This window comes from Condylura cristata, unplaced genomic scaffold, assembly GCF_000260355.1.
Source record: "Condylura cristata isolate star-nosed mole 26May11 unplaced genomic scaffold, ConCri1.0 scaffold00023, whole genome shotgun sequence".
NCBI classification, from domain to species: Eukaryota; Metazoa; Chordata; class Mammalia; order Eulipotyphla; family Talpidae; genus Condylura; species Condylura cristata.
The window spans coordinates 14,247,768-14,265,875 of NW_004567124.1; the positions used below are offsets into that span (position 1 = coordinate 14,247,768).

At 33.7% G+C, this 18,108-nt stretch overlaps 2 protein-coding genes across 2 annotated transcripts in view; one reads left to right on the forward strand and one right to left on the reverse strand.

Moving 5' to 3' along the window:
• The window catches only part of MNS1 (meiosis-specific nuclear structural 1), a 71,037-nt gene extending 70,080 nt beyond the window's left edge, over positions 1 to 957 (forward strand). Inside the window, exon 12 of the mRNA XM_012728814.1 lies at positions 926 to 957. The gene's annotated coding sequence lies outside the window, so the exon portion shown is untranslated. The remainder of the gene's footprint in view (positions 1 to 925) is intronic.
• TEX9 (testis expressed 9) overlaps positions 1 to 18,108 on the reverse strand; it is a 50,900-nt gene that overhangs the window by 16,622 nt on the left and 16,170 nt on the right. Inside the window, exons 4-9 of the mRNA XM_004687764.2 lie at positions 16,929 to 17,005; positions 11,877 to 11,922; positions 10,315 to 10,397; positions 8,101 to 8,276; positions 5,644 to 5,726; positions 5,052 to 5,225 (exon numbers count right to left, since the gene is read on the reverse strand). Of these exons, the coding sequence (XP_004687821.1) occupies positions 5,052 to 5,225; positions 5,644 to 5,726; positions 8,101 to 8,276; positions 10,315 to 10,397; positions 11,877 to 11,922; positions 16,929 to 17,005 (639 nt within the window). The remainder of the gene's footprint in view (positions 1 to 5,051; positions 5,226 to 5,643; positions 5,727 to 8,100; positions 8,277 to 10,314; positions 10,398 to 11,876; positions 11,923 to 16,928; positions 17,006 to 18,108) is intronic.

An 18,108-nucleotide genomic window follows, 5' to 3' on the forward strand; every position in this document is an offset into this window, starting at 1 on the left:
CAAACACCGCCATAATCACAAACCTGTCATAGAGGTGTTCTCCAGCTAGATTAACAGTACCTGAAACTCTCTTGCCCCCAAGCCTGTGCTCATGCTCTCCTTCTGCCTCCATCCCTCCCTGTTCCTCACTGGTATCTGATAACATCTGCCATCCTTAAGATCCCACTCAGAATACATGTGAGAGTTTCACACATGAGTATCCTACAAGAAACCTTTCTGCACTATCCTCTCAGGTTGGCTCAAGTAATCTTTCCACGGAGTTTTAACAGTATCTCTCTCTCTCTCTCTCTCTCTATATATATATATATATATATTATAGAAGCTGCTGTATGGAATTGAAATTATCCATTACTTTATTCCCCTCACCCACAAGAATTTCTTATCCAGTGTTTTAGTGCCACAGAAAAGGTTCTAATGACATTTACTGAACTGAATTTATTTTGTAATACTTAACTCACTCTTCTTTGCACCTCCTATAATGCCTAATACAAAAACCTTAGAGAGATAATAAATTACATGGAATTGAATTGAAATGATGGCGTTAAAAATACAGTTGTCTGTTCTCTTCTTTTAAAATTTTTCTCCTGGCTGTATCACTGTGTTTTATTTGAAAACTGATCTCTCTGGCTCTGAGTAATTAAGGGCAAAACAAAACAAAACAAAACAAAACACATGCTGCTCTTTATGTAGGCTTCTAAACAAATCAAACTGTGTATGGATACCATCTGCTATCACCAGCCTTCTTCACAGCTTTGTGGGTGGTAGCTACACTAAGAGAAGCCTGATTTATCTCACTGCTCACACAGAAAAGACAAAGCTTCTCATTAGCTACTGTGTCCACAATTCTTGCTGTCATTTCAGCTTCCTCCCTAAGAATAAGAAAATATATCTTTGCCTTTCTCTTTTTTTTTCTTTCTCTTTATAGAAAAATGAAAAGCATCCTTCACCACAAGACAACCCCCCACCTCTACATCTATTTTGTACAATCCTGAGAGTACCTGAATCTCTCCTATCTCCCTTGAGAGATAGGAATGCATACTTCTTGAGAAAAGTGAAAAAGAAAAACGAAGTAGGAAATAGTTGTTCTACATGAGTAAATTCATTCAACAATCTTGAAAACATTTGGCTTCGTTTTCAAGCACACTTTTTACAAAGCGCAGGTAAGACATTAATATTGTTTTGAGAACCTGTATCTTGAACATAGAAAATAAAGATCTATGCTTACCAAAATTTAAGTAATTTATATGTTCCTAGAGAAAAAAAAATTATAAAAACTCTCAAGCCCTAATGTGTTAGTTTTAAAATTAAAAGCTGAACAACTTAAGGTGAATCAAGTCTAACTTTGAAACTCAAATGCTATGCATGAAATTCAAGAACAAAGAATTTGTCTTTCTTGAGTAACTTTTCAATATTCATAAGATACTGGAAAAGGGCAAGAGGAAAGAGAAGTATTAGTTGTCATAGCACAAGACAAAATGGAGTAAAACAAATTGCCAGAGTCAAATGAGGAAAAATCAGATGTGGACAAATAAATGAGATAAGGTTCTAAAATCAAGTGGCTAAGATAGAACAACCAAAGGGCTTGGAGTAGGAAAGACTGTCAGTTGTGAGACTCAGTTTCCATAACTGAAATTGGCAGTGACATTATATATACATAATAGATTTTACTTAGTCACACATTTATTGAGCACTTTCTAGGTATATTCTACACGATGGGCACACAATAAAAGTTCTTCCTCTCATAAAACTTGCATTCTAGTGGACAACACATGACAAAACCACATACAGACACATTGAGTTAATATCTGGTAGTGATAAGGGCTATTATCCAAAATAAAGCTAAGAAAACAGCAATGGTGAAGGGTATAATAATGTAAGATGATAAATTTAGTGAAAGATTTCCAAATGAGAGGGTGATTTCTTAACAATCTGGAGGAAAGAATTACAAACTGAAAGAATAATGAAGATGAAGACACTGAGGCACAGAGATCTTTTTGGCATGTTAAAAGATTCCCTAGGTGGCTAGAGTGTTTTCTGCTGGGTGACGTAGCCACAGTGAGGTAGGTTCAACAGGCAGGGTAAGCTTGGGTGATTTTGTAACCACTGCCTACGTATCCGGGTTTTGTTCTGAATAACATGGGATGTCTTTGTAAGCATTTTAGTAGGGTGTAAGAGTTTAGTATTTGCACTGATCTTAGTTTTATTAAGGATTATAATAGTCACTGTGGTGTTGCTGCAAAACATGGAAATTCAAGTAGGAACAGAAAATTAAAAAGACATATGTACTAAATAAATTAAATTGATAATTAAAATCTTTTGTGAAGTAGTCTCCAATTTATATGGTTTTAACAATGAACTCTGTCAAACATAAATTTAACAACTGTCCAGAAAAAGATCTACATAGACTCAATACATTTTCTACACAGATGTGATACTTAAATGGAAAGAATATTTTCAATAAATACTGATAACCTGCATGGAAAAAAATAAGATGAATCAACCCTATCCTTATGCCATATATACTTGAAATAAATTACAAATTTTTATGAATTATACACACACACACACGAGATAAAACCATAAACTTTAAGAAAGCATTTGGTACCCAAAACTGGATGACTGGATTAAAAAGATGTGGTACATATACACACTGGAATATTAGGCAACCAAAAAAAGGAAACATGTCTTTTGCAGCAACATGGATAGAGCTGGAAAAGATCACATGCTTAGTGAAATAAGCCAGAAAGAAAAGGAAAAATACCGGATGGTTTCTCTCATAGCAGGAATATAATGGACCAGGCAAGAAAATAATGATAATGATGAACAGCTATATACCAGAGACATTTTTGTGGGGGTGTAGTGGGGAATGGGATCAAAAACAGTGGGGGGAGGGAAATGCACTGGACTATGATGATGGCACATGGGTGATATGGTGATGGGAAACCCAAGGGGATTGCAACTTAGATGGAAAAATGCACAAAAATATGTAAAAATAAACTATTATAAAATTTAAAAAAAAAAAAGAAAGCATTTAGGGTAGGCAAAGGTTGGGGAAGAAAACCACTGTTCATTATGTCTATATGAAGTCAACAAAATTAAAAGTTGCTCATAAAACAGTATTACTGCAAAAAAAAAAAAAACTGCTCCTTATTGAAAGACACTGAAAAAAATAAAGTCACATCTGACATCTGACTGGGAAAGCCTTTCACAATACATATTCTTCTAGCAAAGGAATTACAGAGATAAATATATAAGAAAAACTCTTACTACAGATACATCACCACAAAGAATTTCTCTGAATGGTCTATAAGCATATGAAAAATGTCCAAAGATCAACAGTTACAAAGGCAGTACAAATTGAACTATAGCAGATCTATTCTTATGCCTCCAGAATGGGTAAAATTAAATTGACAATACCAAGTGTTGATGACAACATACTACTATTCCCATATTATAATTTCTACATGTAACCGGTGTAAAACTACTGAGTTTATTTTATCTTCTTTAAAGATTCTTTTCTTTTGTATTAACATCTTCAAAATCTGATGTTCATTTTACACCTAGAGCAAGTCACTGATTGAATTAACCGCACATGGTGAGTGGCTACTGTAATGTACTGCACAGGCTTCGGCTATTAGATGCTGCAATTTTTATTTCTATGGATGTAGGCAAATGTGGTATATTCATACAATGTTACATCACTCAGTAATGGGGAGGAAAAGGCTACAACATGAAATAATTTCAAATGAGGGGAAAGAAACAGCTGTCCTGCAAAAGGTTAAATATAAGTTACCAGCAATTCTACTCTTAGATATACACCCAAGAGAAATGAAAACATAGCTACACAAAAAGTTGTGTTCTTAGCTGCATCAAAGCAGCCAAAAAAAAAAGGAGAAACAACCAAATATCCATCAACTGATCAGAGAAATAACATGTTATACTCACAAATAGGAATATTAAACTATAAGCAGGAATGAAGTATTAATATGCACTACAATGTGCAAGAACCTTAAGGAATTATGTCAAGCAAAGTATCAGTCACAAAATGCCATATATTGTATGATTCTATACATATGAAAATGTCCAGAATAGGCAAATTTATCAAGACAAGAAATAGATTAGAAATTGCCTAGGGCTGGTGGGGACTGAGGATGAAAGTGTAGCTTTTTTTTTAATTTTAAGATTTGATTTATGCATACATAACTGGGGCACAGGCCAGAGGTGTGGCGGGTGAAAGGCTTCACCAGAGACAGACTGGGGAGCAGAATAGGCAGATCGATGAAGTACACTGCTGAGGGGAGCAGAGGGCAAGACAGGACAGGTTTGCTTGCCATGTGAGTCACCCCTGGGGTGGCGGGTCGAACTCGCACTGAGGCGGCCACAGCCAAATTTGCAGTTATGCTCCAACTCACTGCGCCACCAGGGAGGGCCGAAAGTTTAGCTCTGGTGGCTAAAGGGTATGGGATTGTCCTTTGGGGATGATAAAAATGTTCTGTGATAGCTGCACAACTTAGAGTAAGTGGAAAGTTACCAAATTACTTAACAGTCAGATATACTGGGTGTGAATCTCAATAAAGCTATTAAAAAAAAATTTCTACATCTGGAGAACAATTACTACCAAATACTAACATACTAAATACGGGCCCTCCCTGGTGGCGCAGCGGGTTAAAGCACTGCACTGAGAATCTAAAGCCACCTCAGCATGAGTTCCATTCCCGCCTGCCCCGGAGGTGACCACATGGTGTGGCAGACCTCTCCTGACCCACCCGCTGCTCCCCTCAGCAATGTACCTCCTCGATCTGCCTGTTCTGCTCCCCACTCTGTCTCTGGTGAAGCCTCTCACCGCCCCTGAGCCTCTGGCCTGTACCCCAGTTCTGGATGCACAAATAAATAAATCTTAAAAAAAAAAAAAAAAACATACTAAATACAAGCAAATATCTAGCAAATACTAACAAAATAACTGAATAACCAAAAGTGATATCTATACAAACATATAACTTCAATGTTTTAGTGTATTTTGGCATTAGGTTAGGAAAATTGCAAATTATTACCCTTTCTACTGAAGAAAGCTGTTGCTGTAATCCATCACATTTTTTGATTGCTTCTTCAAAAAGAGTTTTATATTTTTCTGCTTGAGATTGCTGCAAATTAATTGTTCGTTGCTGTCTCACACAGTCACCTTCAAAATCTTTTACTTGAGACTTTAAATCCTGAATTTCATCTTCCTATATTTATGAAATTTGAGATTATATGAATAAACATGTGGAATTTAGCATCAAACAAAACAGGGAACAAAACAGCTTCAGGCTTTATTTGATAGTACCTATGTCATTAGAAAAAATAAATTATTGCATCTTCATCTTCAAAAAAATAGAAGTCAGATGCTTTGTTAGTATTTATTAGCTTACACTTGTAAAGAGATTTATATAAAAGAATTATATAAAGAGAATTATAATTGCTACCAATTATTTAAAGTTCTATAGTTCTAAAAATTTAACATTCCAGAATAAAGTTCAGTTCTTACAACTTTTTAATTCAAAATTTAACTTTGAAATGTATCTTAAACTATTTCTAATATATAACTTAAATTGTTCCTGAAATGTTTGCATTAGGAGATTTATTTTGAGACGTTTTTAAACTTACCTTTTTATTACATTCACATACAACATTATCCAATTCCTCCTGCATAACACGAAGTTTGGCCTTTAGAAATCTGATCTGTGCTTCTGTGGAATGAAGTAATTGTATTCATTGTACTTCACTAAATCTCAGATATCATCAAATGTAAACAAACCATTATTTTATGAGGTGAAAAAAAACTCAAGATGGAGAGTCTTGCAGGAGATCCCTTAGTGGGAACATTAAAGAACAAATCCACCCAAAAGAAAGGAAGGGTTTCTTCAACACTGGCAGTAAAGAAAGGGGGCAGAATAGTATACTGGACTGAAGATCTGAATCTGAATTTCAAATTAGTCTCACCTAAGTTTGCAGACTGAATTCATATGTAACAAAGTGGTTTAAAATACCTTAAGCAGAATTTAAAGTGGTTGCAGGTGGGTTAATACCCCAGTGTCTGAAAAAAACAAATTTTCCCTAGCAAAAGTCAGTTTCAGTACTGGTTACTGTGACAACAAAATGCCCCTGACAGTAACACCCATTCCATGTAATATATGTAATTTAGAAGTAAAGAAATATAATGATATCTCACCACTGAAGCTTTCTCCTACAAACCCTTCTAAAAATCTACCTTATTTATTTCATTGCTAACAAGAGTTATTCAATAATCTCAGCAATAAATCTGAAGTTTAGTTTTTGTTAATTTTATAAACCTATAAAGTTAAAACATCTCTAATTTATTCAAGCTTCACTGAAAAAAAAAACATTGAGTTTCTACTATATTCTAGGCACAGCAGTGACATAAGACAAACTTTGCCCTCATGAAGCTTATCATGAATAAATACTCTGCATTGGCTCTGAGAAGTCATTAAGTTACCTCCTGCACAGCACAGAAACTTTCCATAGATAATTCCTATTCCAAAGCTTCCAGGTTTTCACAAATTCACCAACTATATAGGCTCTAACCCTGTTTAGACATCACTAGCCTCAATATTCCTTCTGGCTTCTCACGTAACTCCGGCTTAGCAGAAGAAATAAAAAGAAAATGACACATTTTAAAGTGTGAAATTTTCAGCATTTGGTGTCTAGGGGAGAAGGAAGACAAAGGAACAGAAAAACACGATTCTTCCCATTTCTTTCTCTCCCCACTGTAACCTCAATATTTTCTCAGGAGTGGTCTCATCTCATGAAATCCACATCATTAACCTTCCCAACTTTAGTCTTAATAAGTAGTCTATGCTACTAAACTCTGCTTTTTGATCTTTTCACCACCCACATAACCCAGCCACTACAGACAATCATCTGAACTAAGAAAAAGCTCTCCCAAATGAGCAGACAACTAGATCAAAGATTGGGCATAGGGAACAGACAGGCAAAGGGGGGGGCGGGAAGTGATTCAGAAATAAGAAGAAAGTAGCCATTTTAGATAGTCAGTTTGTATTGGTCCCCTAAACCTCGGAGTAGGAACAATGTTAAAGAGCCATCCATAGGTAACTGTCCTGAGGAACAGCTAATAACCAACCATGTGTTCTTTAAAGCATCTTAACAGAAACATAAAGGCAACTTCGTGCTCTACCTACATGCCCTCCAGACAACTAGCCTCAGAAAGTATGACTAGGTCAGGAGTGTGATATATGCATTAAGTGAACTCCTCATTCATGACTAACATATACCACACAAATCATTGCACATACAAATTATGATTTTCAAAACTCATGGATTTTTTTTGAATCATGATGGAATTTTAAAGATAAACTTCATGATCACTTAATACACGCTGCTTAATTTTCAAATGAAGAAATTTCTGCTACAGAGGAGCCAAGTGATCAGCCGAACGTCACAATTAAGTATTAACTATGTTCATATACACTCATTTTTTGTTTATAATAACACTGGTAGTTCCTCATAACTTCAACAATTTTAGAGAAATGACTGGCAACTAACAGAACACTTTTAGATGATCAGAATTTATCATTTTTTAGAAGTAAGCAGTTTATAGGAAATTATACTCACTAGAAAACTCATTGGATTATTTTACCTTAAGTTTCATTAATAATTCACTTACTCTTTTACATGTATTGATTTAACATGCAATAAATAAAGAAACATTTAATGAAAGGAATTCAAAGCTGTTTTTTCTTTTTTAAATTTTAATAAGCTATGAGACATTTTAACCTTAGTAAAAAGTTACCAATGAAACCAATACTATATAGTATCTATTTTTACATTTTATAATGGAAAATATGAAATAAAACATAAAAGTGCAGACATTAGTGCAATAAAACCCTAATTATCTATCACCCATATTCCACAATTACAGACTCAATTTTGTTTCATCTATTATTCTATTCATTCCTCTCACTGTCATGTCCCACTAGATTTTGAAACAAAAACAAGATACCACAATAATTTTTAAATGCAGGAAAAATAGCGTTTACATATTTTTTCTAAGTAACTATAAGGTAGAAATAAAAGAAAATCTACCTGTTCCAATGTCCTTACTAACACCACAAAAAATATCATCATCTTCGTAATCAGACAGGCCTTCTTCCATTTGTCCTTCAATTTTGCTAATTGTTTTTGCAAGAGAAAAGTCTGAGAAATCATCTGGTATGGCAACATCACTGGCAGTTTGCACATTAGAGAATTTCAATTTTACACTGAAAAAATCAATATAGATATATATTAAAAGCACATACATATTAATGAGATTACTTCCATATATGACTTAATCAAATATCCAACAGATTAAATTATAAATTTTAAACTGTTTTCCTTGATGACATGAGGGGCTAAGTCTAAGCACTAAGAAGCTATTCCTAGCCACTGCAGCACAAGTTCAATCCCAGCCAGGGAGCTGACCCACATGGTGCAGCAGACCTCTCCTGCCTCACCCACTGCTCCCCTCATCAGTGTATTTTAGTTAATCTGCCTGCTTTGTACCCTACTCTGTCTCTGGTGAATCCTCTCACCCCTGCACCTCTGGCCGGTACTGCAGTTCTTATATACATAAGTAAATAAATCTTTCAAAAAATTTATGATGAAATCAATAATTGATATGTGGAAAGACTATAAAGGATTTAGAACACTTTCAGTTGTTGTGACTCATACAACCACAATGCTAAACAAGGTTTTATAAGGCTATTCAGACATTGCCTCCAAACAAACGAACTTAGCCTTCTATGTCAAATCCAGAGTTTGGCTTTTATTTTACCTGCTACTGGAAAAGAACAGTACAAAATGGTATCTAGCCATAGTTTTGCAAACAGTGAACTCTAGAGAAAGAATTACAGAGTAAAAAATTACTAGCACAATCAGGCAATTCTTTTCTACCTATAGCAACATTTTAAAAAAAGATGTATTTATTTATGCGTACAGAACTGGGGTACAGGCAAGAGCTGTGAGGGGTGAGAGGATTCACTAGAGACAGAGTGGGAAGCAGAACAGGCAGATGTACTGAAATCCACTGCTGAGGGGAGTAATGGGCAAGACAGGAGAGTTCTGCCACACCATGTGGGTCACCTCCTTGGCTGGGGATCGAACTTGTGCTGCAGTGGCTGTAACAGCTTCATAGTACTGCGCTTTAACCCACTGCACCAGCATGGAGGGCCTGAGAAATATACTCTAAACAGCATCAACGCTCACCAAAAAGGTGAATTTTGATTGTTTAATAAATTAATGGAGGAAATATGAAATAAAGTCACTTCTAAAGACACTGAAGAATAGGTGATGTCTAATACATCAAGTTTTTGTCTCTAAAAGACTTTTCATTTTTAATTACTTTAACTTTTAACATATAAACAAAGGCTTCAGAATTCCATTTCGAAAAACAACCTTTACTTTCAAAACTAAAATAGGTTAACCCTTTTTAGTTATGCATGTGTGGACATACACACATATATACAAATAAATACACACACAAACATATATATATATATATATATATATATATTTCTAGAGAGAGAGAGAGAAAGTTCTCTTTTCTCCTATCAAATTTAGATTTTTCTTTTCCTGTCCCTCACTTTTTTTCGCTATTAAAAAACGTTATTTAACCAACTAACAGATATAAGAATTAGCAACAAAGATTTTTTCCAGAAGTGTGTGTAATTATTTATTTGGACAAGTGGTAGGCTTACAAATTTAATAACTTACTGTGAATAAGAAGCTGACTGGCATAACCCACTGCAAGTGTCACCCTCCTTTTCTAGAAAATCTATTCTAGCAAACCTCTTGGCCCGTATTTTATGCCTTGAATTCTTTTTCACCAAGACACAATGAAGTATAAATTACAGTTATACTATAGTCTTTATTTAGAGGTCAAATAATCATCTGTATCTAAATAGACTCAATAATGTATAGTACTCAAACAGTAAGACAATTTAGTCTATTTGAGAAAATTAGGCAGAGACAGATATCTAGGTACTAGTCATAGTTCTAAGAAAAGATCTCACTGACATTTAAAAATTTCAAATGTGGCACTTTTGCTTTAAAGAATAATAAAAAATGTTCATTGCAGTAAGACATTTCTGAGTATAAAATATTTTAAATTATTGAAGTTTAGTAAAATATATACAGTGTAATTTACAAATTTTGGGTATAAAAAGATTTGGAGAAATAGAGTTCAATAGTTAAGAATGATGATACTGTGAATTATGTAACTAAAAATATGAAACTAATTTTTATAAAAGTGTACTATACCTTGATTTTGTTTTTCTTCCTTTATTTGAAGAGAATACTTTGTTTTGAACCTTATTTACTGGATCAATGTTTTTGGTCTTTGGCTATATGAAAAGAATTTTAAAATACTGATTAATTAGATTCTAATCACTTGTCCAAAAAAGCACTTTGTAACACACAGAACTGTTAGTTTTCTACATAAAAGAATAGCTATTCTCTTGGCACACCTTAAAACAACTAGCAACAACAAATGTTGGCGAGGATGTAGAGAAAAAGGAACTCTCCTGTACTGCTGGTGGGAAAGCAAACTAGTATCATCACTATGGAAAACTATTTGGAGGCTTCTCAAACTACTAAAAATGTAGCTTCCATAGGACCCAGCAATCCCACTCCTAGGTATCTACCCAAAAGACACAAAAACACTGATTTAAAAAGACACCTACACCCCCATGTTTATTGCTGCCTTATTTACAATAGGAAAGACATAGAGTCAACCCACATACCCAAAAGTAGATGAATGAATTAAAAAGATGTGGTACATGTACACATGTACACAATAGAAAATTACTCAGCAATCAAAAAGATAAACTCATGCCTTTTGCAGCAACATGGATGGAGATGGAAGGGATCACGTTCAGTGAAATTTGCCAGAAAGAAAAAGAAAAATACTAGATGGTTTCACTAATAGCAGTAACAAAGGACCAGAGGGTAGAAAAAAAGTAATAATAATGAATAGCTATGTACCAGAGACATTTTACGGGGGTTGAGTGGGAATGGGATCAAAAAATGGGGGTGGGGAAGGGAAGTGCCCTGGACTATAGTGATGACACATGGGTGATTTGGTGATGGAAAGCCCACAGGGATTACAACTGAGATGGAGAAAGACACAAAAGGATGTAAAAATAAACATACTAAAATTTAAAAAAAGAATTGCTATTCTCACAGAATCAATTTTAAAGAATCACAGAATTATATTACCTGGGAAAGATCTAAATATCACTAGAACTAAGATTCAAAGATAAAGAAAATGAGTCCCATAGACTTAAGAATATTCATCTTGCTGGAGGAAATTAAACCAGATGCTCTGACTCACAGTACTTAACTTGGCGCTAATAATTCCCCAGACAGGACTTTTACTTATACTCGTCCCTTGGCCCTGATTTCCACAGATGGGGACCTTGTAGATGCTGGTATGCCCAGCACCTGGAATAGTGATCTCAACACTGTAAATATTTAAAATTAATGAATAAAAGTTCTTCGTAGATGAGTAATTTTCTTAGATCTTCCACATAGCATAAAGGGAAAATTAATACCTTGGTTTTCTAGGGAAAACTAAAAAATTCCTTTGGTTATACATCTATTTCATATAGAATTTTTTCCAATGTAAACTGTTCAGTGAAGCAAGACAAAACATGACTCAATTTCTTTTATGAACATTTCATGAAGACTTTTCTTCTGTATATTAAGGTTTATTTTCTTTCTCTATAAGTAAGACCCCCTTTTCTGTTTTGTCTAAGAAAAGCATATAAAAATCACCTAATTTCAATAGAATGCAGTTGCATTCACAAAGTATGATTCCATACCTTACTTTCTGAATGTAGTTGAACTGTCTCTTCAGATAATAGACTTCTAGACCAAAAATAAACATTGTACATTAGCAATATATACTAGGCTGAAAGACAATAAAACCCAACAGTGATTACATTTGAAAGGAAAACATACAACTAGGAAGCATGAAGTAGGCCTCGTTATAATTTTAGTTATGCACATTCTAATTAATTTTACATGATAAGTGCTTTAATTACCTTCAAGAGGACAGATATAATACTAATAGTTTTTCAGGAACATGGAGGACAAATTTTAACAAATGGAACTCCTACTCAGAAGGATTTTCTGTTTTACAAAATGATTCTCAGCAGGGCTTTTCGTTATGAGCCCACTCAATGTTATCAATGTACTGAAATACTTGGTCAGTGTCTCTCCCATTACAATGTGAACTCCAAGAGGGGAGGAATTATGTCTGTCTTATTTACTACTCTATACTTAGTGCTTTGCATAGTACCAGGTAATGAAACAGTTAAATTCATTGTTAAATGAATAAATATAAATACATGTCAAATATTATTCATTCTATGTCCAGGTTTTGAAGTTTAAAACTAAGTAAAAATATTGCCCAGACTGAACTCACCATATTCATTCTTATATGCACTCATTAAATGGCTGTTTCACTGGAGAACTGCAAAATCAAGGGTTGCAAAAAAAGACTGTAGCTGGCCCTTTACAGGAAAATTATGTCTACCCCCTATCCACTGTCTAGATCATCCCCAACAAACACTGGTATTACTTATGAGAACCTACCACATTAACAGAGATTATTGCTATGAAAAAATAAGAAAACTTCATCTTCCCTGAGAAATTCTAGCCATAGTGGAGCACATAAAAACAAAATTAGATCAGATGCTACCTACTGAATTAGTAATACAAAGGGTTTCTTCCAATATTAAACATAAACATACTCTTAATAAAGATAATATTCAAATACAACCTCTTAAGAATTGTAAATATTTCTAAGAAGAAAAGACTTTTAAAGTATCTTAAAATTTCAGAGGTTGATTTTCTTATGTATGAATGAAAATATCACTAATTTAACAAAATTTTAAGTATCCTCTTCATTTCAAATAATTTGCCATTTCCTTATATTTTGTACTTTCCATTTCTCCTTGACTTGCCACATACTCATACATATCAGTGAGAACACATTTATTTAGTCATCTGTCTCCCTCCGGATTAGCAGAGTAAGATTATTCCCAAAAGTAATGAACTTAAACATAGTAGTCTGATCTTTTTGAAACGTCTCCATAAAAGGTTTGTATGCAGTAAGACTGAAATGCTTTGTGCAGTAAACCTTGCTTTGAGCAGACTGCAGGGTAAGTATGCTAGATAATTAAGAAACTAAGTTCTGGCTTTTACCTACCATATTGCTTGGCAGAGTAACATGGATGTTGGAAACCTGTAACATATATTGCTTAACTATAATCATTTAGGTGAATTATCACTTTTCTGAGCTAAAATAGATGATCTCTTGACAGAATTATCTTTCATCAACAATTCTGGGCTAACAGCCTAATGCCATCTTTCACATGATAAAAGCCATTTTAAAAAGACCACCTGACCTAGGTAAAAAAAAAAAAGTGTCGTCACCACTTTACACCTACAGAAAATTTACTAAATGAAGAAAAACAGATTTATTTTTATGCTTGTGAAATTGGTCTCTCGCTTCAACAGACTAGCTGTTGCCACCATCATTTCCACATTTTAGTTTACTAGATAGAAGCTAAGCTTAATCTTATTTAAATTCTACAATTTAGATTATGTAAAGCTGTAAAATCATCGTTTACTTAAATACAACAATGTTACATATAATAAAAGTAATTTGGTAGCATATATATATATTAGAGATGCATTTATCAAATAAGGCAACAATCATTTTTTGGAGTTTTATTTACAAATTAAAATTAAAAGCAACACACTAGGCATTAATTCCTTGGGAAAAGTGTACCTGGTCTGTTTACTCACCACTTCATACACCCAGAAGCTAGTGGTGGTCAAATTTCTTTTTTCTAGATTTATATTATTTATAAAATGTGATAATATTATTTATATTATGATTATATATATTATTGTTTATATTATTTATAAAATATAATTTATAAATAGCAAAATATTTTGGTTTTGGTATGATTTCTATTATTTCAAAACCTTAAATGGTAATGTAAATACTGCTATAAAAAGATAGAGAATATTTCCATCATCCCAAAAAATTTCTGGTGCCCTTTATAATTATTACCCTCCTCTGAGTTGCATACGGCCACTAATGTGATTTCTGTCCATATAATTTTACCTTCACAGAATGTCAAATAAATGGAACTGCATGATATATACATTCGTTAAGTGTTGTTTCTTATACTTAACATTCAGATACTATATCAATATTTTATTTTTAAGTAGTATTCCATTGCATGGATATACTATAATTGCTTATCCATTCACTTCTTGATGGATATTTGAGCTATTCCCAATTTTTTGGCAATCATGAATAAAGGTGTTATAAACATTCACATACAGGTTTCTGCCTGAACATACTTCACATTTGTTGAGTAAACAGCTACAGAAAATTGCTGAATCATATGCAAGAATTATTTTTTGGTAAAACAGTGTTGCAACATTAAGTGTGAGTCAAATAAACTGTCCCCTAAGTAGCACTTATTTTTTTTTTCCCCAAGGCTAAGCCCTAAGTATAATGTGTTTAAAAACACTATACTCTAGTAGATCTGTGCAACTTTCACTGCCTGCTGCTTCTTAGAAAACTGAGAGGGCCACAGATTTTTTTTTTAAGATTTTTAACAGGCATAATTTCAAGTTTCAGTACATTACTCTAAAAGTTTCTTTGCAGTGTAACTCTCAAAAACTAAGTTTCTTACCTATCAGAGTACAGTCAGTTTCAGTTAGCATACCCATAGTTCATCCCCAAATTACACTTTAGAACTGTATTTCTTTATCCTGAACACTTCTCTTCCTTCCTCCCACCTTCTTTCTCCCCATTCCTCCCTCATGCCCCTCCCTTTTGATTTAAAAATAGTTTACTCTGAGTTTCATGCTTCTGTGGAAAGGATATATCTTTAGTCAGATCTTTGCACCATGAGTCATTTTATCAAATTGGAAAGGTTCACTATGATCATTAGCTATTTATATAATTATTTCCCTGAAAAACCTTTTCATTGAAACATTTTGTCAGTAGTTGTGAAGACTGCACCTGAAATCTGGTGTTTAACTTGTTCTTTCGTAGGCTTTTGCTCTTCAAAATTATTTTCTATATTTTATCTCACAATATTTGAGACTAACTCTATAAAGGTTCATCAAGAGTCTGGCCAACTGGTTTTTGGGTACCAAAACCATTTAATAGTAAAAGAATGGTTGCATCAACAAATGGTGTCGTGACAATAGGGTAACTGCATACAAAAGAATGTTCATGCTTATGTTATACCATACACACAATTTAACTCAAACTATCAAAGACCTAAATGTAAAAGCTTAAAACTATAAATCTCCCTTAAATGAAAACAGGGATAAATATCAATGACCTTAGATTTAACACTGGATTCTTAGATATGACTCTAAAAGCCCAAGTAACAAAAAATAACTAGGACTGCATCAAAATTAGAAGCAGGTGAATATTAACACTATTACAAGGATCTCTAGTTCTCTAATATCTGTATTTCCTTTCATTTCTGCTTGCAAAATAGCCAATTATTTCTCACTTAATTCCTCCAAGGAATGCTACTATATCTTAATCAATAATAGGAATGCTGATGTTTAAGGAAGAATGCTCAAGAATACCCAATTTGGTATTCAGAATAGGCCAAAAAACGTGTATCTGTCTAATGATAAAACCTCATTACCTTTTTCCCAACTTGTCTTTATTGTATGTGTCAGATACAGTCAAGAGTAATATCACATACTATTGCTTTCTAATCTCTTCCTTTGAGCATAAATTTATTAGACGCCAGATCTACTTCCTACCAATTTACTAAAGGTGACAGTTTTACCAAATTATTTGCTGCTACATACCACTATTCCTTTGTCTTTCCAACTTTCAATGTAAGTACCTTGCTAGTTATCACTTCACCAACTGCTAAGCTAAAGACATACTGTTAGAATTTTTGTGATATAGCACCTAACTCAATACCAATTGCTTTAATAGTTAGGATAGGGTGGGCTGTTAAATCGCAGTGGTTAAGCATTCTCAAAGTAGCAAAAAAGAGGCACAGAAGGGGTAATTTTTCCGTATGTACCATACAATCATCCAGAGACTGGGCTGAGAAGTTTCACTCACTGGAATTTCACTAGCACAGCGACAAAGAATCAACTGGACATTCAACACCAACTTCTGCCTTCTGAGGTTAGGAAAGGGTTAATTTGATTTTTGCTCATAGCAAGAGACTTGACGATATGGTGATCACAATAGCCTCTGTTAATGTTAGAGCTTTATTCAGCTATATCTAATATATTTTAGTTTTACAAATTCATTAGTTTTGCCTGATATTCATTGCAATTTAAAAAGAAAGATGGTATAGTTTATTATAAAGACAGGCTTAAACAAATCTTATCAGCTCTGTGAAATCCCAGACCAGCTACAAGTCCTTGGACAAGCGCTTGAGTTTCCAAGCTATATTCTTGCTTTTTAAAGTGAGGACAATAATATTATATCAAGAAATACCTTGAAAATAAGGTAAAGGCTTATATTGGGTTTGTATTGTATAAATCCCCAATTAGTGTTTTGTATATTATTCTTCAAATTAGTTTTCCAACTCTACATGCAAAGAGATTTTATAGAATAGAACATCTATATACATCATCAAAAGATGATGTTTGAAATTGGACATATTCAGGAGGGGAGGGATAAGCACAAGAGTTTATGGTGATGATTCTTGGGATGCCTTGGTGGTGGGAATTTTACAGGGACAACACCTGAGGAGAGAAATCAAACACTGTATAAAAATGAACAATGATGTAAATATGTGTGTGTGTGAGTATATGTATATATAAAATGGTGTCTGAGAATTTAAGTCACTTACCTTAAACCGTAATCATCATCTTCACATGATTTAACTTGTGTTGAAGAAGGCCTAGACTGTACCTCTTGGTGAGCTCTCTAGTTAAACAAAAACAAGCCACACACAGAAAAAAAAAAAAAAAGCAAAAACTAGAATGTATTTAACTGTATTCATCCTATGGTATGAAAATAGACCTCTATAACAATGTAGTTCCATCTTTCACTCATTCTCAGTTAAGAAAGTCAAGTCTCAGGAAAAAATCTAACTGTGTAATTGCCTTTTTATGATCTTATCTGATTCATGCTTCCCTACTATATTAGAATTCCCCAACTTGGTAACATGCAAAACAAATCAGACGTAAAAGAAATGAAAAACATATCTACTTAATGGGTGGAAAACTTTTCTCAAATCAGGCAAAGCTTGAATGACAAGATGAGAAAAATGCTGAAAATGAAGCACCTAAGAGTAAATACTTCTGGCAAAGATACAACAAGAAGTGAAAGTGAAAATTCAAGGAGGCAAAAGTTTTATCTACTAGTTTTTGTGGGAGTAAGGATGTACTTATTCTTACTTTTCCCAACTCATCCCAGTTTTCTGCTGAACTCTTCTTTGAAAAAAATAAAAGGTCCTTGCTAGAAGACTCTGAGCAGAATACATAATGAATCCCTCATTCTACTATAACATTGGATTTCTTTGTTCAAGTGTTTTCCTCTTCAGATACTATCAAGGACTAAAAGACAGAATAAATAATTATAAGTGCAACTTAGCAAATCAATAATCGCTATCTACATAAATTATATGCAATGTTATATATATTTCTCATTTCAAAACTAAAATAAATTATTATCTATTATTCCCTATCCCCCTCAACTCCATACTACATGATCAAGGAGGGTGGATTTGAAAAAATGATTGTGATTAAGAAAGAGTATGAACAAAAAATTTTTGAAAGCCATCTCTATTCCTGTAAGGAGTGCTACTTTTTCTTATCAATTAATAGTGGGAACATTGATGCATAAAGAGGGATCCTTAAAGTAGGAATCCCCAATTTGGTATTCAAAATGAAGCAAAAAAATGCCTACAGTCTAAAGATATTAACTCACTAGATTCTTCCTAATTATTTATCTGATTATGGTCTAGCCCTAAGAATCTGAGTACATCCTACTGAAAAGTTTAACAAACTACCACCAGAGTAATAGTG